This window comes from Geotrypetes seraphini, chromosome 14 (assembly GCF_902459505.1).
Source record: "Geotrypetes seraphini chromosome 14, aGeoSer1.1, whole genome shotgun sequence".
In the NCBI taxonomy this organism is placed as follows: domain Eukaryota; kingdom Metazoa; phylum Chordata; class Amphibia; order Gymnophiona; family Dermophiidae; genus Geotrypetes; species Geotrypetes seraphini.
In genome coordinates, this window is record NC_047097.1 from 50,540,141 (window position 1) to 50,563,139 (window position 22,999).

Consider the following 22,999-nt stretch of genomic DNA (forward strand, 5'->3'; position numbering starts at 1 on the left):
GTAGGGCATTTACCCCTCGCTTATGCTAGCAATATGCATTTCTGTGCATTCCCATGATGAATAAATTGAGAGGTGATATGATAGGGGTGTACAAAATCCAGAGTGGGTTGAAATGGACAAATGGGGGATGGTTGTTCATCCTTTCAAATAGTGTTAGGACTAACAGGTAGTAGATTTAAAATATTTTTTGCCACAGCATGTGGTCAAGGCAATTAGCATAGCTGGGTTTAAAAAGGTTATAGGCAAGTTTCTGTAGGAAAAGACCATAAACCATTATGTATCTTATGGTTTTAACATGCATATGTTATCCAGCTATGGTAATGTACATGTGTTCACTGGATGTCCACTTATCCCCATGACACCTTTCACCCCTCCCTCCAGGAAGGCCACCTGAGATCTAAAAAGGCTTTGAGACTATGTACTCCTCCTCTTGTTTCAAGCTTTGTAGGAGGTCTCCAAGTCCCCAATTCATCACCCATGCCTGTTTACCACAGTCACTCTTGCCTAACCAGTGCCAAAACTCATAATGGTAATAGCCAACCTGAGGCTCCTTCATTGTGCACATTTGAGGCACTCTGCCCCATAGCACTGTACTGAAGACATTTAATGAGAAATACTTTAATACGAAAGAGATATTATTAATGCCTTTATTTCATATTCCTTTTCTTTAACCTGCTTTGATCCCTGGCTGTGCTCCAAGAAAACAGGAACTCTTTTACCTCCAGAGCTTCTGTAGTTTGGCAGAAGGATACTGGAAACTGCTTTTCTGAGAAAGAGCCAAGCTGCTGACTATTTCCACATCATGGAGAATCTGCTCACACTCCCGATTTCCCTTTTTAATCTATGGATAGAAAAGATGCACTATTACTACATAGTGGACAGTCATAAGGGGTAGGAAGGAAGGGTGACCACCTTGGGTGCCACAATGAAGCCCTTTGGAGTCAGTCTGTCAGCAACAACTTAGCCTTGGATAAGGTTACCTGGCATATTAACTTTTCAGGGTTTCTCCTTGAATCTGATGGTCCCCCCCACTAACTGTTCTGCTTCTGGATTTCAGCTGCTCCAAATATTTAACCAAACATAAATAACATAAGCATGCAGTGTCACATACGGTAGGGCAATGCACTACTGCTGGTCGCCTCATCAAGGGAATTCCCCATAAGTGAGTGAGAGCATGTGTGACAGAATAAACAGGATCTGGGGGAGAGGAGAGAATGTGAAAGATTGACTGAAGAATGTGAGTAAAGAAGGAGAGGAACTCTGAGCAAATGATCAAGGACACTGCCTTTTGTGCTTGCTAGAAGGGGTAGAACCACCTTGACAGAAGAAACCAAAGTGATGAGTTTGGCAGAAGACCAAAGCCAGAAGGATTAAGCTGTAGGTTATGGGGGGTTGGGTCTTCTTGGCAGTTGCATTTGGATTTGGGCTTTTGGGTGGGGCAGGGGGGTTATACAGTTTTGGACGTTTCTTCTACGATTACTGTGGGGGGTGGATGATGGCTGGCTTGCTCCAGGGCTCATTAGAGCCCAGGGCCCTGGTTAGTATTGTTGTGTTTTTGGAACTAGGTATGTAGAGGATATGTTAGGTAGGCGACATGTATTATGTGCCTACAAAAAGAAAAAATCATCAATGTTGATGACTGTTCTTATGTTGTGGATGTAGCTCCAGAGTTCTATTCTTGATTTATCCAGATATCTTAACCCAACCCTTCCCCCTCCTCCTAGATAAATTCTCCCCCAAAACCTCTACTTAAATAATCTCTTCCTCCCCAAAACACCAACCAAGTATTCAGATCCCTGAAATGTAACGTAATCTTATTTGTACTCTAACTGTAATCTATTTGTTATATCACACAGTAACGTACAGTCAATTTAATATCCAATTTGCAAGTTCTTCCAGAATTAATCCAGGTACCTCTCCTCCCTTGTAACCAAAAAAAAACAACAAAAAACCCCAAAACTGTTGAACTTCACTGGAAATATCCAGTTAGCTCTTTTGTAATCCGCCTTGAACTGCAAGGTATAGGCGGAATAGAAGTCCCTAATGTAATGTAATGTAATGTAATTTGGATATCATCTGTCTGTTTCTGCTATTTTGCGGATTTCATCAATAAAATTGTTTGAACATAAGCTGTAGGGCTGGCAGGAGTATTAAATGTTGCAGAAAGAGTATAGACCGGCCAAGGGAATGGAGAGGAAGTGTGGCTAGGGGATACAAATTAATTTTCAAATAGGTTCTTCCAGATAATGCATGCATATCCACAAGACTACAAAATACTCACTTTGGATCTATGACAACCAACTAAAGTGAGACATGAAAAGCATATCAGTGACAGTCTCAAGGGAAAGGTAGTGGTGGGTGGGAATAGAGTGAGAAACAGGGAGAGGGGAAGGATAATTAGAAATTGACAATGCTAGATAAAATCATACAATTATATTGCTTTGTCACTTTCTGAGTACCCATCCAACTCACCCTCTCCCAACACCCCTATCTTTTCCTCGAGACTGTCACTGGAATGCTTTTTATGTCTCACTTATATATGTTTTGATTTTGTGATCTTTGCTCATACTCACCCTGAAAAAGGTGGTTCTTCCTTCAAATGTTTGTCAAAAAATATATTAAGATAAGGCGGGAGAGGGGAGATATGATAGAGATGCTTAAATAACCTACGTGGCATAAATGTACATGAGGCGAATCTCTTTAATTTGAAAGGAAGCTCCGGAATGAGGGCATAGGATGAAGTTAAAGAAAGATTAGGTTCTTACCTTGATAATCTTCTTTCTTGTAGATGTGTCTATTGGTCATGAACCATATGGTCTTGTATCTGAACCCGCAAATTGCTTGCAGAAAACTATTAATCATGCTTTCAACTCCACCACCTTAATATTTTTGTTTCCCATCCTCCCTTTTGTTTCCCGTCACTGTTTTCCTGTTTATGTATTTCAGTCAGATTTTTTTTTTTTCTCCCTCTGTTTTTATTATGTTTTTTAATTTTGTTGTAAACCGCCTAGACAGTTCAATAGATGGTATATCAAATAATTAATAAACTTGAACTTGAGCTGCTGAAACTCTGGAGCCATAGGGTAAAGTTTGAACATAGTTTTTGCTAGGTTTTGCTACCTTTAGGGAGTCTTCCAGAGTTTCCCATTGCTCAGTGACATCAGCAAAGTGATGTCTGGATGCGTAGGAAAAAAAGGTGGCCTGAGCATTTGTGCCACTCATGACTGTGCACTGTGAAGTGAATGGCTGCTGGGGCTCCAACTTCAACTTCCTGGGTGCATCCGATGAGGGATGGTAGCCAGCTTAAAAAGCCACTGCACTGATGGATCTTCTCCCTGGTCTAGAGCAACTATCACCTCTTGACTCTCAGTCCCTAACCGGGCACTGTAATCCTTCAGGAAAACAGATGAGCCTGGGACAATAAAGGCATGGAGTCTGATCTCCAATCTTCCCAGTCCTGCTCCGCTTCCTCACTTAAGACTGGGAGCAGACTTTCTCCACGGCAGGGAAACCTCTGGAAGAGGGATCTCTCCCTGCTCCATTGCTGGCACAGCCCAAGGCAGCACAGTGCATCCTAAACCCATCAAATAAGCTTTCCACAGGAGATTCACAAACTCTGGGGTAAATCCTTGAACAGGTGGTCCCATAGAAACCTGCAGGACACAGACTGGCTTCTCTTGGGCTCCGCAGCATCCACACATTTGCATTTTGCACCTTCGCTGTTTGAGGTCTCCAGAAGGGATTTTCTCCCCTACCAGTAGGACCCCCAGCGGTTTCCTAGCCCTAGAGGACTCAGAGGAGGCTGAGCCCAATGCTCCGGCCCCTCCCTCGCATGTCACACAGAACTTGGTACATGAATGCTCCTCAGCCAACCATCCAGCGCAAAACTGGCATGATATAGGGGCAGAACAGCCTGAGAAGTCCATCACAGTTTAATTTGAGCCAAATCAATGGGTTTTGAGACAGATGAAGGCTTTAGAAAAAAAAGATTGTTTAAATTCCAAGATGGCCACCACCAGCGAATTCGTGCCAAAAAGGGCCTGTGGGGGCTCCCTTGAAGTTAAAGAAAACTCAGGGAGAGAGGTTTTGGTGAAGGGTGTTGAGATTTTCTGGAATTTCCAGATGTGACAGGTATCACAGGTGATATGAAAGCTGAGTTGTTGGATTAAACCAATACTAGGCTTTGTGAATAAATCAAAACTAAGTGAATATATTAAAGTTTGGGAACTAAAATGAGAAATTTAGTGAAAAAAACATGAGATATTGTAATTAAAGATTGATATGTTTAATTGGTTTTAAATCTGCACGCATAAGGTTGTTTCTGTGACTATTAAGGAAAGGGTGAGATCATGAGAATTGTCCCTATACAAGAGGACGTATTGAATTAGAGATAGTAAGTTTCCCAGAGAAGAATAGGAAACTTGTTGTACAGGGAACCAAAAGGATATCTGCTTTCTTTAGATTAGGATGCAGGCCTGTACAGAAATGATTGATGTCTGGAAAGTTCAAAAGATGTTAAAGATTGTGTAGAAGTCATAAGGACAAAAAGTGAAACATTATCACCTACTGGGCTTAATGTGCAAGTGAATTGTCTGTCTTTACATTGTTTTTTACTTTTGTTTCAGGACATAGAGAGTTAACTGAATAATTACATTGAAAATATATGTTTTTGTAAATGTACTAGGCACAGGATGTACGTGCAAAAATGATGTTTTTGGAAAGCCTGTCTACGTCAGGCCATTGTATGCTAATGCTATAAGTGATGTCAGGGAGAAGATAAAATGTATAGCATTTTCAGACCTTGCCTTTGAAAGAATTTTATCAGGGGAATATTAAAAGGTATGTAGGTAAGGCTAGACTCAAATAGGGCACTGGTCTTTGACCTAAGGGCCGGCCGCCGCATGAGCGGACTGCTGGGCACAATGGACCACTGGTCTAACCCAGCAGCAGCAATTCTTATGTTCTTTTCTTTCCTTGGATACAAAAGACTGCTGTCATCTTATATTTACTTTGCATCTCTTAAATTAAAAAAAACCTCAAATATTCTGCTTTATTGAAGCATTCACTGTTTTGTGTCCAATTTAACAAGGATGGAAAGTCTTCTCTTCTGCATGAGAGGAATTTTTATCCTGTGAACTTCTCCTGAACCTGTATCCAGGTAAATTGCAGCTACTCTGGTTATTGGGGACCCTAGCTCTGGCCCCAGATACCCTTAAAGTAACTTTTTCTGACATCCCCCCTCCCAATTTCCCCCATAGGGAATAATGAGCTGTACTCACTGTGCTTTGCTGGTGCCTGCCTGTGCCAGCTTTGCTTCAGACTGACTGAATGGAGACTTTCTGCCTCAGATCCTTGTTGGAATTAATTCACAACTGGAGATCCTTGGGCTGCCTGTAGGACAGACACCAACTGAGGACTCCACTCCTTAGATCCTCATAGCACAACAGGGGGAGATTAAAATACAGCTGGCTTCCTGAAACCCAAGGAGAATCACACAGGGGCTCCTCAGCCTGTGATCAAACCTCTAATAAATTAGAAAGAGAGGTGGCTCCCAGGGGAATGGACCCTGAGCCTCAAAGAAACTCAAAGCAAGCTGGCTCATGAAGTACACCTGGAGGTTGCCCTGCATGCTGCAGTCCATCCTTGTGAAGTCTGTATCCTCTCCCAAGCAGAGTATCCCCAAAAATGGGGTCCTTTGGGTACCGTAGCCTCATGAAACTGAAGAAAAATAATAAAAAAATAATAAAAACCGAACAGCACAGATCAGAACATACCTTCTCAGTTTGCTTGCAGAAGGAAAAACTGAAGAAGGTACAATTCTCCACTGGGGAAGGAGGAGGAGTTGAAAGATGTGATTGACATCCTTCTGCAAACAGTTTGCGAGCATGGATTAATCACCTCACATACAGGTTCCTATGTTTATGTAACAGAATTAGAGTTCTAGGTGGGTTACAGGCAACATATTGAATTTTGTACAGAGTTAAATATGTTGTACAGAATCATACATGCTACATAAAGTTATCAAATTATATATACAGTCCGAGGTAATATTTCCATTTATTATTTTTAAAGTGAACACACACAGCAATTACAGTACATTCCTTTATCCTCTATGCTTTATCAACTCTTTCGCCCAGTGTTCTGTCCCCCATTCTACCCCATCTTCTCCTTGCCACGTACCTGGGCTTGCGTTGTGTAGGTACCATTATGAAGTTCCAGGAACAGTTCTCCTATCCAGGTGCACAACTGCTTTGTATCCTTCTCCAGAGAAGAGAAAAACATCTCCGGGTTGGATTGCTGAACCCTAAAGAGGAAAAGCTAGATCTCATTTCAAAGCAGGTACATGAGGTCACCGGAGAAAGAATCAGAGATCTTAAAGAATAGAAAATAGTGATGACAACTTTATTGCACAGACTGTAATCACAGATACTAAGGTGTGAACAACATGAGGAAGGACCTAGTGAAACTTGAAGAATGGTCTGAAATTTGGCAGCAAATATTTAATGCTTTTGAAAAGCAAGGTCATGCATTTGGGCTGCAAAAACCTGAGGGAACAGTACGGTTTAGGGGGTGAAGAACTTGCATGTGCACGACAGAAGAGCGGGACTTGGTGTGATAGCATGTGATGATCTAAAGGTGGTCAAACAAGTTGAAAAGGTAATGGTAAAAGCTAGAAGGATGCAAGGGTACATAGGGAGAGGTATGGCCAATAAGAAAAAGTAGGCATTGATGTCCCTGTATAAGACTCTGGTAAAACCTCATTTAGAATATTGTGTACAATTCTGGAGACTGCACTTTCAAAAAGATATAAACAGGATAAAGTTTGTTCAGAGGACTACTAAAATGGTTGGTGGTCTTTGTCATAAGGCATATGAGGACAGACTTAAAAATCTCAATACGAGGGGCCATTGAAAATTTCTCAGCCCAACCAAGAAGAGAATGATGTGGAGCCATGAAATTTAAAAGTTATTCCACACTTTTCGTGCATGTTTTGATGGGGAAGAATGCTGATACTTTTTAGACTTTTTATCTGGTTCTCCCAATGGAGGCAGCACCATTGATATACAGGTGGATCGAGAAGTTGATGCTTGGACCTGTACCATGATGAAGTTGGTCTCTGGACGTTGGCAGTGGAGTTAGCAGACATCCTGGTTATTCCCGATAGACCAAAAAGCTTTTCGTATTAAAGCTGCCTTGCTTTCAGTGACCTCATCTGCAGAGTAGAACAGTGAGAGCAGGACTCGGCACAGTGGGCAAGACCAAGGCACTGAACACACCAGTTATGCAGATAGGTAGGCAAAATGGTCCTGTTACACCAAGTGCATCACTTGAAGCCACTGCGAGGCTTGGACATCGAGAGGAACACCACCGATGAAAGGTGAAAGGACTCAATGGTTTGGGGAGGTTGAGTAGATGCAAACCCCCCAAAATGTTGATGCTCCTAGCCTGAAAACAGGATGCAAGGTGCTGAAAGGCCCAAAAATGAAAAACGGTGGAAAAAAGAAAGTTTTCCTTACTGAGATTTAAAAGAAGAAAACAATTTTATGAGAAAAGTATGAGAAAATAATAAATGGGAAGGCAAAAAAACTTTGAAAGGTTTGACCCGTTTGGAGATATTGCAAGAACACAGCTTCTCAGTTTCATGGAAAACTGAGAACTGATGGTCCCGCAAGTTAAAAGGCACCAGTGCATGCGTGGTACAGGCAGTCTCAAGACTTTGAAAAATTTTTAAATGACAGTACACTTTACCACTAACCATACCAGGCTCCATGGATAATGTCATCCACATGTGAGAATATGCTGCCTGCTTATAATATATCATATAAGAAATATGTTGCAAGAAACTTGTACACATTTGTCATAGGTGAAATAAATTTATTGTTTTCTTTACCACAATTTCATTTTGTTCTTCTACAGGATGGTACAGAGGGGAAAAGAGAGCTATGAAGTTTGCTATCCTAGGAATTTGGCGGGAAGCCACTGAACACTCAAGCAACTGTTACTTCTGCATGGTGAACCTTTCCAAATGTCAAACTGGCAAGTATGCACCTGCAATCACATATCCAGACATTACTTCAGCCATTGCCCCGGTGCCACATTGCCCTGAGCTCCCCATACCCACTCCCCCAGAGAGAGAGAACAGCTGTCTTCAGAAGAGACCAGCAAGTCAGAGAGTGAGGGAGATGTTGTAGATCAAGTTTACAATATCAGTAGTGCAGCTGATGAGAGAAACCCATACTATCCAAACCCAAAAAACCTCATCAACTTGACCAGAGAGCTTGGTCTCATCAAGTCCAATGCTGAGCTTTCGACATTTAGGCTCAAGCAGTAGAACTTGAATGAAAGCGTGCAAGTCACAGATCAGAGGAAGCGTCACCAAACCTTTCCACTTTCTTCAGCCATCAAGATGGGCTCTGCTTCTGCCACAAAGTGACTATTTGTTTGAGGCAAATGGAATCGCCTGAAACCCGAAAGAGTGGCGTTTCTTCATTGACAGCTCCATCCAGGAGCATCAAAGCCATGCTGCTTCATAATGGGAACAAGTACCTGTCTATTCCACTGGCTCATTCAGTGCACCTCAAATAGGATTACAACAGCATTAAGACCTTATTAAGCACCTTGAAATATGATGAGTATGGCTGAGAGACCTTAAAATGGTAGCATTCTTAATGGGCCTACAAGGTGGTTTTACCAAGTTTCCCTGCTATCTCTGCATTTGGGACAGTAGGGACACAAAGGTGTACTACCAAAGGCAGGACTGGCCACAGCAGACCAAGTTCTCTGTGGGGAGAAACAACATCAAATGGGAACCACTGGTGGACCCCTGGAAGGTGCTGATGCTACCACTGCACATGAAATTGGGCCTAATCAATTTGTCAGAGCTCTCAATAAGGAGTCAGCAGCCTTCAAGTACCTTCAAGACATCTTCTCTAATTTATCTGAGGCAAAGGTCAAAGCTTGTGTCTTCATCGGGCCACAGATAAACAAGGAATTTCCCAAGAAGTTGACTAGGAAGGAGAAAGCGATTTGGAACAGCTTTGTCACAGTGGAGTGGGGCTTCCTGGGCAATCATAAGGCCAAAAACTACATAGAGTTGGTTGAGAATCTGGTGAAGAATTACAATAAAATATCTCTCAAAGTCCATATCCTTGATGCTCATCTTGAGATGTTCAAGGAGAACATGGGAGCATACTCAGAGGACAAAGATGAGCTCTTCCACCAGGATATACTGGACTTCAAACTCCACTATCAAGGACAATATAATGAGAACATGATGGGAGACTACATCTGGGGGCTGATTCATGAAAGTGACTTACAATAAAATTGCAAATCTTGAAAAACTACTCACTTCTAAATCTTCTGTGGTCATCTTCAAATAACTTCAATATAAATACACATTAATTGTGATTCATATGTTGCTTTTTATGACTTTATAAAAATTCAGCATTTTCATGTTTTAAATACGTAAATTGCTAAATTTGACTATCCTGGTCGCAAAAGCTTTATGGAAATAAGAGACATTTCCTACACTTTTTAGGAAATTACACTTACTGCCCAGGAACAAAAATCATGTTGCATAGTATAATGCCTCAAATATTATACCAAAATATAAATAAATACCAAATGACGTAGAAATACAACTGATGAATGGTATTTATAAATGATATTGACTTCAGAAAGATCCCTGGGGATGATTGAAAACAATAATAATCAATCTAACGGATCAAAAGAAACGATCAGTACGGGCCGTGTGCCCTCGTGTCAACCAGTGGCCCCGGGCAATGCTTATGCAGTGACAAGCACTTAGAAATAAATCTAAATAAGCCGTGCCCAGTACATCATTTTATTCTTTTGAAACGTATCTATGAATAAATAAGTAAAAAGCATTCTTCCCCGAACATAGACTTCTGAAGAAAAGATCATGAAAAAGAAAATCTCCCTGAAACCTCATATGTAACAAAACAAAATAATGAAATGAAGTGATAATAGTAAAAAATAATAATTTGTGAAATAGTAGTGACTGTAAATCCAAAAAACTTTCTAAAACTGATAACTACAAAAGTGCAATATCCTCGATCTGTAAATCAAAAATTCAGTGTGTCTGTCAATGAACAATCTGGAAAACGTGATGCAAAGTGGAAACCAGAAAAAATCAATCAAAGTACTTAGCTCAGTCCTTGCGGAACGGGATGAGGTTTAAAGTTCAAAGTTCAATCATGGTTTCTGAGACACCTCTGCTTGATCAATCCCGCTCACTCGATGGAAAATAAACTTGAGGTACTGTAGCCCCGGTACTTGAATGTAGATCCAAAAAGCTGATAAAAAATGTCTCTCCAACTATTAACGCTGGTATATTCACTCATTCAACTCACTCATATGTCCCATATATCTCGCTTGTTGGTCTCATACATTCTATTCGTTGGTCTCATCCATTCTGCTCGCTCGACAGGTCCCGTTTCAATTTCCTCATCAGGAGGGAGCAAAAGAGTTGGAAAAAAGACTAAAGATATTAACAAAAAACACCACGTCCTCAAATTCAAAGGACGAAATGATCCTGCGCAGCGGCACAATCACGCTGCTCTGACAAATGAATGTCTGAAACAAGGAGTTCTTATATTGCGATTTAAAGAGCTCCACCTGGTTCAACGTATACGTGATGACGTAAAACAAAAAATGTCAATGATGTTATAAAAAATGAAAAACAAGACGAAACAGTTATGTAAAACACTTATCAACATTTTCATTCAGACCAAAAGGAGAGAATGCTTGTAAAATGAAAATCCAGAAATTCTCTCTAAGCAATAACTGATTTTGTCTATCTCCCTTATAGGTAGTGGGAATTTGTTCCAACACACTCCACCTGAGTTGGGCAAAGGTATGATGATGTTTCAAACTGTGGGCCACCGTAGGAGCCGTCAGTTTTTCAGTCTTAAGGCAACCCATTTAAAAGCCGGTGCGACCTGGCTAGGATTATACGTAACCTTCAGGTTAAACTTTATTTTTCCTCAGAGTCCCCCCACCAAGACAATTCCATTTTACGCCCCAAATCTACATGGGTACCCCCTGGTCCCATTGATCCCATCATTGCAACCTTTAGAGATCTGGTTCTAAGGGACCTTCGTAAACTGGATTCTTCTCCTTCCAAGAAACATTATACCAATATGACACTTGCAGAAACTCAGGCTCTTGGTACACTCAAGCAGAATTCTCAGCTTATCTTCAAACCTGCTGACAAGGGGGGCTCTATAGTAGTCCAAAACAGGGATCAATATTCGGAGGAGGTTCAGAGACAGTTAGGAGACTCTGTTAATTACAGTTGTCTTACGGGGGATCCCACCAAAATACTTCAAGGAGCCATTGCTCAGTTAGTCAATACTGCGTGGACACAGGGTATAATTACAAAAGCAGAAAAACGTTTTCTAACTCCTTCTAGTCCCAGAATCCCTGTTTTTTACACCGTCCCCAAGATTCATAAATCTCTCACGTCTCCTCCTGGTAGACCTATTGTTTCCCTGAGAAATACAGTACTTGAACCCTTGTCTCAGTTTCTTGATCATTTTTTACAACCTTTTGTAAGTCAGGCTAAATCCTATATTAAAGACACTTCAGATTTTCTTCGCAGAATTGAGGGGATTGGTCCTCTTTCTCCTGATAGCATCTTGGTAACTTTGGACGTCGTGTCCCTGTACACAAGTATACCCCAGAGTGAGGCTCTTCAAGTGGTTGAGTCCACTTTAAATCGTCGGGACACCTCTGATAGAGTTTCCACTAAGTTTTTACTGGATTTAGCCACCCTCGTTCTAACTAGGAATTACTTTAAGTTCGATCAACATTTTTTTCAACAGAACAAAGGGGTGGCTATGGGTACTACGGCCGCCCCCAGCATAGCCAATTTATTCATGACAAATTTTGAGGAACAACATCTTTATGTTCATCCATATTTCCAACACATGGCATGTTGGCTGAGATTTATAGATGACATCTTTCTAATCTGGACATCCTCTAGGGAGTCTCTCCAGTTGTTTATTTCCTGGATAAATTTGTTGTCAACCAATCTCAAATTCACTCATACCTGTCATGATCATAATATTTCCTTCTTAGACACTGAAGTCATTTGTGAGGGTGGCAATCTCCATACCAAGATGCATCACAAACATACTGAAAAGAATAACCTACTATCCTATGTTAGTTGCCATCCAAGACGCTTGAAAGCGGCGATCCCGATAGGTCAATACTTACGGGCAAGAAGAATCTGTTCCAATCTTCATGATTTTCAAATCGAAGCTAGAATTCTAAGAGACAAATTCCTGAGCAGAGGCTATCCTGAGTCCGTTATTCGAAGAGCATATTTGCGGGCACGTTATGCCAACAGAGATTTATTACTCATGCAAAAGGATAAAGAAACATCCACCAACCAAATTTGCGTCATCTCCCATTCCACCCAATCCGCTCAGGTAGCCCGGAGTATTCACGAACATTGGCACGTGCTACAGTTACATCCGGCATTTAAAGATCATCCATGCATTGCCTTTACTAGGGGCAGAAATTTATCCGAACATCTAGTATATTCAGATTTTACTATCCATCAACCCCCCGGAATAACGGAAGGTAGGCATGGACCGTGTGGCCATTGCTCGGTGTGTATTACATCGCACCAGGGAAATTCTTGGACACATCCTAAAACTCAGCGGAATTATCGTTTGAGAGCTACTACAACATGTGCTTCATCGTTTGTTGTGTACGTCATTGAGTGTCCGTGCGGGTTAATTTATGTAGGCTGCACTAGCCGGGCTATCAGAGTGAGGCTAATAGAACACCGTAGTTGCCTTAAGACTGAAAAACTGACGGCTCCTACGGTGGCCCACAGTTTGAAACATCATCATACCTTTGCCCAACTCAGGTGGAGTGTGTTGGAACAAATTCCCACTACCTATAAGGGAGATAGACAAAATCAGTTATTGCTTAGAGAGAATTTCTGGATTTTCATTTTACAAGCATTCTCTCCTTTTGGTCTGAATGAAAATGTTGATAAGTGTTTTACATAACTGTTTCGTCTTGTTTTTCATTTTTTATAACATCATTGACATTTTTTGTTTTACGTCATCACGTATACGTTGAACCAGGTGGAGCTCTTTAAATCGCAATATAAGAACTCCTTGTTTCAGACATTCATTTGTCAGAGCAGCGTGATTGTGCCGCTGCGCAGGATCATTTCGTCCTTTGAATTTGAGGACGTGGTGTTTTTTGTTAATATCTTTAGTCTTTTTTCCAACTCTTTTGCTCCCTCCTGATGAGGAAATTGAAACGGGACCTGTCGAGCGAGCAGAATGGATGAGACCAACGAATAGAATGTATGAGACCAACAAGCGAGATATATGGGACATATGAGTGAGTTGAATGAGTGAATATACCAGCGTTAATAGTTGGAGAGACATTTTTTATCAGCTTTTTGGATCTACATTCAAGTACCGGGGCTACAGTACCTCAAGTTTATTTTCCATCGAGTGAGCGGGATTGATCAAGCAGAGGTGTCTCAGAAACCATGATTGAACTTTGAACTTTAAACCTCATCCCGTTCCGCAAGGACTGAGCTAAGTACTTTGATTGATTTTTTCTGGTTTCCACTTTGCATCACGTTTTCCAGATTGTTCATTGACAGACACACTGAATTTTTGATTTACAGATCGAGGATATTGCACTTTTGTAGTTATCAGTTTTAGAAAGTTTTTTGGATTTACAGTCACTACTATTTCACAAATTATTATTTTTTACTATTATCACTTCATTTCATTATTTTGTTTTGTTACATATGAGGTTTCAGGGAGATTTTCTTTTTCATGATCTTTTCTTCAGAAGTCTATGTTCGGGGAAGAATGCTTTTTACTTATTTATTCATAGATACGTTTCAAAAGAATAAAATGATGTACTGGGCACGGCTTATTTAGATTTATTTCTAAGTGCTTGTCACTGCATAAGCATTGCCCGGGGCCACTGGTTGACACGAGGGCACACGGCCCGTACTGATCGTTTCTTTTGATCCGTTAGATTGATTAGCATAGTATAATGAGCAGAAATGGGGAAAGACTATGGAGCATCAAGTGGGTTGGGCAGGTGAGAAGTGCAGCCTGACCTGGGCAGTCCGTCTGTATCTGTCATTCTTTTCATCCGATCTAGCATCTTCTGCGTTGGTCCTCCTCCTCCATCTCCAAACCCAAAGAGGAATGTGCTGTGGTTCACACGTCCTTTATCCCTGTTATTTTTCAGGGTCTTCAGCAACTAGAAGAGGTTCACATACAAACTGGAGTATGAACAGACAAAATCAAGGCAACGCTGAAAAGAATGCTTTCCAGTAGGCTGAGATTATTCTTTAAAGGGGTAATTTTATGTTTAAACTTTTTTATTAACTTCAATTAAACTTACAATGAAATCAATACCATACCTCTGTTTTATGGAATTAACATATTCATAACCTTACCCTATATATCCCCTAAAACTCTCACCCCTCCTTATATAACTACTGTAACTGATGATTTCTCCTCTTACCTTGGCCACTTCCTAAAATAGTACTGGATGTTCCATGTGGGCCTTATTATGAGTTACATATTCCCTACATCGTTCCCATATTTTATCTTGTAATTTCTGATATTATGCAAGGGACAACGGGAAGGTCCAATGTCTCCCATCCACTGACTGACCCCCCCCTGTATCCCAATCCATCCACACCCAAGTATGGTCAGAGATTGAATACACCCCCAATCTCGGCCCTGCATATAATATATTCCTTGAGACTAAAATATAATCTGTTCGAGATTGGGTGGCATGTGTTCTCGATAAATGTGTGTAATTTCTATCTGTGGGGTGTAACTCCCTCCAAACATCTACTAAGCCCATTACGGAACACAAATTTATAATCCACCGAGCTCCCCCCATTCTCCCTATACCAGTTTTTCCAGTGCTGTCCAAATCTGAATCCCAGGTGGCGTTAAAATCCCCTCCCACTATGATTGAAAATACACTATACTTTAAGAGCATACTAGTTACTTTCTTATATAAATTCTTGTTATACATATTGGGGGCTCAGATGCTACAATCAGCTCCTGCTTATTTAGCTTTCCCCTGCAGAGTACATATCTGCCTTCCATTCACTGCCAATATTTATAACCCATCTGCCACCCCCTTCTGAAACAGTATGGCAACCCCTCTCTTCTTTGTATCTACTGCTGCTGCCATACATTTTCCCACCCACCACCTTATCAATTTGGCGCATTCCACATCATCTAAGTGTGTTTCCTGCAAAATTACTATATCTATCCTATGCCTTTAGAGTTGTTGCAATATTCTGTTTAATTGGGGAATTAACGCCTCCTACATTCCAGGTTACTACTTTCAGGAGTTAGCCTGTGAAACCCACTCTCTCCATACTCTCCCAGTCATTTGCAATGGGCACAGCTGTCCCGGCCACCAGCCAGCCCCTCCCCTCTAATCACTCTCTGAAATTCATATCTCCCTCCCACACACACAACCACACTGCCACTCTCTCCTCTCCCCCCTCTCAAACCCACTCCAACCCATATTGTATGGACAGAGGTGCCTCAAAATCCTACAGAGCCCAGTCTGCTTGTATTATATGCTCCAACCTCTCTATTCCTTCTCTGTCCCAAGCCCCAAATGCCACATTCTCCTGCCCCAGTATAAACATTACATTTCCTCTTAGTGGCAGCAAATCACTGTACACTGAAGCTCATGCAGCTTCGGTGTACAGTGATTGATCATATCCCTCCACTGCGGTGGGGAGGTTACAAAAATGGTAACTTTGCCTCATAAACAAGTAATATGGATTTGTTTAATGGATATGTAAACACATGTACTACTTTGTTGGTAATGGCTAATGTGGGGGTATGTTATACCAGTTCACAATATTCCCATTTCAGAGGGAAGACAATACACCTTATCCAGCTTACAAGGCAAAAACATACTCACCTCCTCCACTCGGCCCTTCATTTCATAGGAATCCCCTGGTGGGAAATGGGTAAGCACCCGAGAGCCATTGATGCCTTCCCAAAAGAAGGTATGGTGCTAAAAGCATAAAATAAATAGTAATCGAATGGAAGCAAAGACCTTCTGCACCAATAAATCTTTAACAAGAAGTCTGAACCAAAAATAAACAGATGGAGAATCATTTTATAATGGTGCACCTAGGCAGGACATGCACATAAGCACAGGGGCTATGCCTGGTTCATGAACCTAGGTGCTTTTTAAAGCAGGGTCTCCTGAAAGCTCTTAAGCTTAAGTAAATCTGTGCTTGTATATGCTGCTAAGAACTGGCATATGCGCATATATCTTACATAGGTAGCAGAACTGACAGAGGCATTTGAGACTTTTTGAAGATAAATTTTATTTATTGTTACTACTCTATGTTGCCTGTTTTCTAATCTTTAAATGATTTTACATATGTCTTTTCTGTTTAGGATTTTAGATAGTACACTTTATATATTTTTGAGAAATAAATGTGTTGAAATGCGCATAACTTATAATACTCTGTACATTCCGAGGTGCGTAATCAAAACTTAAACACGTCTAAAAACCCACCCAAAGTCGACACTTGGACGACCTAAAAGACAGGTCATCCAAGTGCCGATAATCAAACTGACTTTCCGGACGTGCCATGGGACGTTTTATGCCTCTGAATGCTGCTGTGCACCCAGAGCTGAAAGGGGCATATCTGGAGGATTGGATAGAGCAGTATGTGGGTGGGATGGGGGCTGACCTAGACTTAGTCATCCTGCAGGGAAAATCGAATCTTACCGTTGTGAGTTAAAGGATGTAAAAACAGGTATAAATGCCAAAAAGGTATCCAAAGTGACCAGATAACCACTGCAGAGACAAAGTAAAGACCCACACACATTCCCTCAGTGTTCACCGACTCCCTCACCCCTCCCCCAAAGATCAGAATAAAAAAGTACATGCATGTCTCCAGAACATCAGCACCTGGTATAGGAAAGCTTAGTAGAGCTGCTTACAGGTGTCTTAAATAGACTGGTGGTGGGCTAATGAATCATAGAGGAGGACCCAGGCCCAAAAGCCACTCTAACTACTACATGTGAGCCCATGAAAACCCCCCAAAACCCTATTCTACTGCCATATAGGTGCCACCTGCAGCCATAAGGGCTATTGGGGTTATAGACCGGTGGGTTTGTGGGGCATTTTTTTTTTTGGGGGGGGGGTTCACCATAACCTATAAGGGAGTTCTGGTGAGATGTTTATCTGGCACCCTTTTTGTGAAGTTCACAGCAGTGCCCTTTAAGGTGCCCCACTGCTCTGTTGCCATGTCTGGGTGGCCAGTCCATTACAAGATTTGCGCTGTTCAGTTTTTATTATTTTTCTTCAGTTTCATGAGGCTACGGTGCACAAAGAACCCACTTTTGGGGATACTCTGCTTGGGTCAGAGAGCATCCGCAACATAGTCCACCCCCTCCAAGAGGAACTGGGGGAAGTGTTGCTGTTCAGATCCAGAGCCCAGCTTAGCAGAGAGTGGCATGCCTGGGCAATATAAGATGCCGCTGCCACTGCATTCAGTACCAGCGCAGCAGCCTCAAATTGTATTTTAAGGACAAAGTCTATTCTGTGGTCCTGTGTGTCCTTGAGGGCTACTCCCCTTTACTACGGAGTGAAGTTCACTTCAAATAATGCGCCACCAGTGAATCCATTTAGGCATAGCAAACTGCTGCTGGAACTCAGCATCCATCAGGTAAAGCTTAGCCATGGACTTAGCTACTCCTTAAGAGCCCCTCAGGAACATCCCATTGATCTGTTAACATCTTAGTGATCTCTGGATGTGAGGGAAAGCAGGTATTCTGTTTCTTGGTGCTGCTCATGAGCAAGCACTGAGCCATGGAGGCTTGAGGAAGCTCCAAATTTAATTCCTGGAGCACCTCCGCAATTAACCTGTAGGCCGAAGGGTTTGAACAGCTTTCGTACTCTCAGGTTTTCTCCAAGATCCAGCTCCCCCCTCAGGAAGCTGAAACACCAGCAGCTGAGGATCCTGAATTAGAAATTAGAGGCAGGACTCCTGAACCTTTATCCTCTGAGTCCACCAGAACTTGGGTCCCCTTGACATCTGAATGGCTCCTTGGGATGGACCCTGCACCTTTTGCTAAAAGCCCTGGAGCTACCTCAACTGAGGCTCCCGCGGGGTTAGGTCGGCTTTCAAAACTTAAAATTGCTTCACACATCATGCATATGAATTTGGGAGCGAATCACTGCCCAGGTGGTCTCCCGCACTGGCTTCTGGTGTTTGTCCATCGGCATATGGCCGTGCTTCACTGGAGACACCAAGTTCACTTTCTCCGGTTCCTGCTGGAATTTCTGGCCCAGAAAATGCTTCAGCTGAGCAACTAAGCCACTAGAACCATAAGGTGAGGCGAAGCTTGAAGATTCTGCCCCCCTCCCCCCACATGCCGCATGCCCTTCAGATAGGCATCAGGCGCAATTCTAACATGAATCCAAAGTATCTCCACCTGAGCAGTCCATTTATGCTGTTTTCTGTCAAAATAAGGCTTGTTGAGGCAGATGGAGACTTTTAAAACAAAATTGGGAACTCCAAGATGGCCGCCGCAATAATGATTCTGACACCTAAAATGGTCTATGGAGAGAATATGCAAACTCAAAAAATGAAGGGAAGGGGTTTTGGGAGGTGGGGGACCTGATCTCTAACCTCAGAAACTTTTTTAAAATGCCTTTTAAGGACACCACTGATTTTCCCCATAGGCTGCAATAACCTTTGCTCACTGTGCCACGCTTCTGTGCTGGAGCTGCATAGGGAAACCTTTGATCAGAGGGAATTAAGATTTTTGCCTCAGGCGAGTCTGGAGTCCAACAGATGGCTTGTTTCTTCAGAGTGTCATCCAGTTTCTGACATGGAACTGGACCCTCAGAACCCTGCTGGAACTGTGTGATGTCATTGGAAGAGGAACAGTCGGGCCTGATCCTGGACAAAACCACCATGGGAACCGCTCAGTCTGTGCTCAAGCCCACTATGGAGAGAACCTGGGCAAGCCGCTCAAGCCCACTGCAGACGAACCTGATGTGAGGTTGCTCCCAAGGGTACGAATCCTGAGTTCCAACAACTACTGATGCAGACTGGCCACACAGGAATCATGCAAGGCAAGTGCCTGTAGATTACCAAACCTCAGCCCTGAGAGTCTGTATTTTCCCGCAGCCAGAGATGCTCCCGGGTGACTGGGATCTTCTTCAGCACTGAAATCCTTCAATCAGATGATTAAAAAACCCAAAAAATTAAAGATTAAACTCGAGCAGAACAGACAGGCTCCCTACTCCTCACTTGTAGAGAATAAGACTGAGGGGGTGGAGGTCATCCCAGAATGATGGGAGGTGGAGCATGGAAAACTAAACAGTGGGCTCTCTACAACCCTCACAGCTAATGAGGGTTTAACCCACTGGTCAAGACTACCAGTCCTGTTGCACAAGAAATTGATTTTGTAAACTTGTAGAGCTGAAAGTCGCCTTTGCTACTCCTGTCTAAAATGAGAAATATGAGGAAAGCCTGAAAGTACTGGCATAGCATAGGACAGCACATGAATCCTGGCCCTGCGTTACTCACCGGAAATGAGTTTACCAGGCTCCAGCTGAGTTTCTGAGTAAGAAATCGCTGTATGCCACTGCCACACATCAGCTGAGGTAGCTGAGCAGAGTATCCAAATGTGTCTGGTAACCAAAACTGCAATGTCAGACAGAGAGAAAGAGAGCAGGAGAAGAGACACAAATTATCAGAGGAAAGAAACATCCTACAAGAAAAGGAGTGTGAAAGTGATAGCCAGACAGAAGAGAGAGGGACAGATAAAGTCATAGGAAGATGAAGGCAGAACAGAAAAGCAAAAAATATTCATATTTTTCATAGGAAAGATAAAGAGTTGGTGGAGTTGGGGGGAAAAAGGAAGAGAAGAAGACATAAGAGGCATAGATGTAGCCAAGGAAAAGGACGGGTAAAACATGAGAGGAATTAAGCACATGAAAGCAAGAAGGTGATAGAAGCACAGCAAAAGAGCATAAGGGAACAAGAAAGGCATTTTAGAGGAGAAATAAGGAGGTAGGACAAAAAAGAAAAATGATTACCGTAATTGAAAGCTACTACAGAAATTCAATAAAAAAAAAATCCCATCACCAAGTCCCACACAAACAGCTACAGACAGACAAACTCCTAAGCCCCATGTCCTCTCTCTAATACTGCCAAGATAAATGTTGTACCTCAGTACAGGGTTTCCCAAACTCCTGCTGAAAAAAGCGCTGTCCCTGGAGGAACTGCCGAACCATCGATTCTCCACTGGGAAGATTCCCATCCTGTAAAGATACAGGAGCGGAAACAAACAGAACAGAGGGATCATTAACTGCATGGATCTCACAGTGCTCGCATCACAGATACAAATAAATCAATGTCTCTCTCTCTCTCAGGGTCCAAACAGAACAGAAGGATGTAATATAATCTATTTGGGATCTCATAAAAAAAATCTTTAACAGGTTAAGAATAATACAAAATTCAGCAGTTTGCTTGATCTTTGGTCTAAAAAAAATATGACCATGTTAGCTCTTACTATAGACAACTTCACTGGCTGCCGCTTGAGGCAAGAGTTCTGTTTAAATTTAGTTGTATTTGTTTTAAAGAATTATTTGGTTTAGCCCCAGTTTATCTTGCATCTCATTTTGAATTTCATAAAACGAACAAGAATACACGCAAATTCTATTGGTTTGCGTTTCCATCACCCAAATCTTGTCGTTACAAGAGATTTCTAGAACAAGCATTTGCATTCCAGGCCAGTAAAATGAATACCTGGCGGAGTACTCTAATTCCTCAAGCCCAATCTTATTCTTTTAGAAAATTATTGAAAACCTATGGGGCTCATAATCGAAAGAGAGAAACATCCAAAAACTGGCCTAAGTCGGCACTTGGACAAACATTTCTCAAAAACGTCCAAGCGCCGATAATAAAACCAGGTTTTGGACGTATTTAAAAATGACCTAGGCCTTCATAGTGCCGCTCAACGTCCAAAGCTAAATGGGGTGTTTCGGGAGGTGTGTTGAGGGTGGGAGTTGGGTGGGACGTGGGCTGGCTTAGACTTAGTCATTCAGCATGTATAACCCAAAATTTAACAACAGAGCCTAAACGGAACTTGGACGTTGTGACTTTGACCATGTAAGACATGGTCTAAGTCACAAAAACCCACCTAACCTCACCAGAGAAGCACTGAAAACACATAACACAGACCCCCACACACTACCCCAGTGATCACCAACCCCCTCACCCCCATAAAAATTTTATTCACAACTTTAAATTTCAGCCTCCAGACCATCATCACCTGGCCACCTGGCATAGGAAAGCCTAGTCGTCCAGCCCAGAGGCAGCTTAAGTCGTCTTGGGGGTGGGTTAAGGACCCATAGAGAGGAGGACCCATGCCCATAAGCCCCTGTAATCACTGTATTGATACTGAAACATGTGCACTGCCCTATACACCCCCAAAACCCTTTTGTACTGGAATATAAGTGGCTCCTGCAGCCATAAGGGCTATTGGGGTGGTAGATAAGTGGGTCTAGGGGATTCTGGAGATGGTTTGGGGGGCTCATCATGACCTATAAGGGAGCTGTAGGGAGGAGAAGCCATGGCACCCTTTTTGTGAAGTTCACAGCAGTGCCCTGTAAGGTACCCCACTATTTAGGTGGCATGTCTGGGTGTGCAGTCCATCACTTTGCAGACCCCTCCCATGTCCAAAAGGGCTTGTTCTAGGCGTTTTGGACTTGGACGGAAAGTTGGACGGAAATGTGGTATAAAGATAGACGATTTAGTGGCTTGGACGATCAGATCGGCAGGACGTATAATTAGACGATTTTCGAAAGTAAAAAAAGTTGGACGGATCTTTCGAAAATGTGTCTTAGGCTCTTTTTAACTTTGGACGACTTGCGATATGGACGTAAACGGACTTAGACGTCCCTTTCGATTATGCCCCTCTATTTGTTTGATAAATTCATATCTTGATTGTTAGTGCTGTATTTATGACATGCATATGATATGTGTATTTATATGATTCGCTGATTGTTCAGTTCTTCTTGATGTGAACCGCCTAGAACTTATTGGTGTGGCGGTAAACAAAAATTAAGTTATTATTATTATTATTACGGACCCATGTAAAACAGCTTGGCTGGAAATGTCCCTCCTCTTCCTGGCTAGAAGTATTTGTGGGCTTCAGTAGATCATTCATATTTATCCAGGTTAAAAAGAGATGCTTTCAAATCTGAGATGTGCTAAGTTGGGGAGAAAACCCACATGCATGTTTGATTTACAAGTGTTATGTTGACCACCCTTCCTTTCCCCCTGCCTGCCTGCACAAATAGCAGGGACAAAGCAAACAGCAGATCTTAGCAGAAATACTTCACAGATCTTGATTTTTGTGTTTTTTTTTTTTAATTCTTTATTCATTTTTACATAGTACAAGTGCAACATAGAAATACATTTGACCTTATACAACATCACTTGATTAACTTACATGTATCACATAAATATAATGAATAACCCTCCCCCCCAAACCTGATAATGCATATTTTATAGAGAATTCATTGTATTAATAATATTCCTAATTACAACTCTTAATACCGAATCTGAGATCCCTCCCCTCCCTCCCTAATCCTTACACAGAAACATAGAAACATAGAAAAAAGCGGCAGAAAAGGGCTATAGCCCACCAAGTTTGCCCATTCCAAGTATCCCCTCCCCTGAATTCACTCCCTTAAAGATCCCACGTGAGTATCCCATTTTCTCTTAAAATCCGTCACGCTGCTGGCCTTTATCACCTGGAGTGGGAGTCTGTTCCAATGATCCACCACTCTTTCGGTGAAGAAGTACTTCCTGGAGTCGCCATGAAACTTCCCTCCCCTGATTTTCAGCGGATGCCCTCTGGTGGTTGAGGGTCCCATGAGCCAGAAGATATCATCT

General features: G+C 42.1%; 1 protein-coding gene across 1 annotated transcript in view; it reads right to left on the reverse strand.

Annotated features, from left to right (window-relative positions):
* The window catches only part of MAN2C1 (mannosidase alpha class 2C member 1), an 80,299-nt gene that overhangs the window by 17,677 nt on the left and 39,623 nt on the right, over window positions 1-22,999 (reverse strand). Inside the window, exons 9-14 of the mRNA XM_033920906.1 lie at window positions 20,266-20,358; window positions 19,622-19,738; window positions 15,982-16,077; window positions 14,132-14,277; window positions 6,181-6,304; window positions 720-841 (exon numbers count right to left, since the gene is read on the reverse strand). Coding sequence (XP_033776797.1) covers window positions 720-841; window positions 6,181-6,304; window positions 14,132-14,277; window positions 15,982-16,077; window positions 19,622-19,738; window positions 20,266-20,358 — 698 coding nt within the window. The remainder of the gene's footprint in view (window positions 1-719; window positions 842-6,180; window positions 6,305-14,131; window positions 14,278-15,981; window positions 16,078-19,621; window positions 19,739-20,265; window positions 20,359-22,999) is intronic.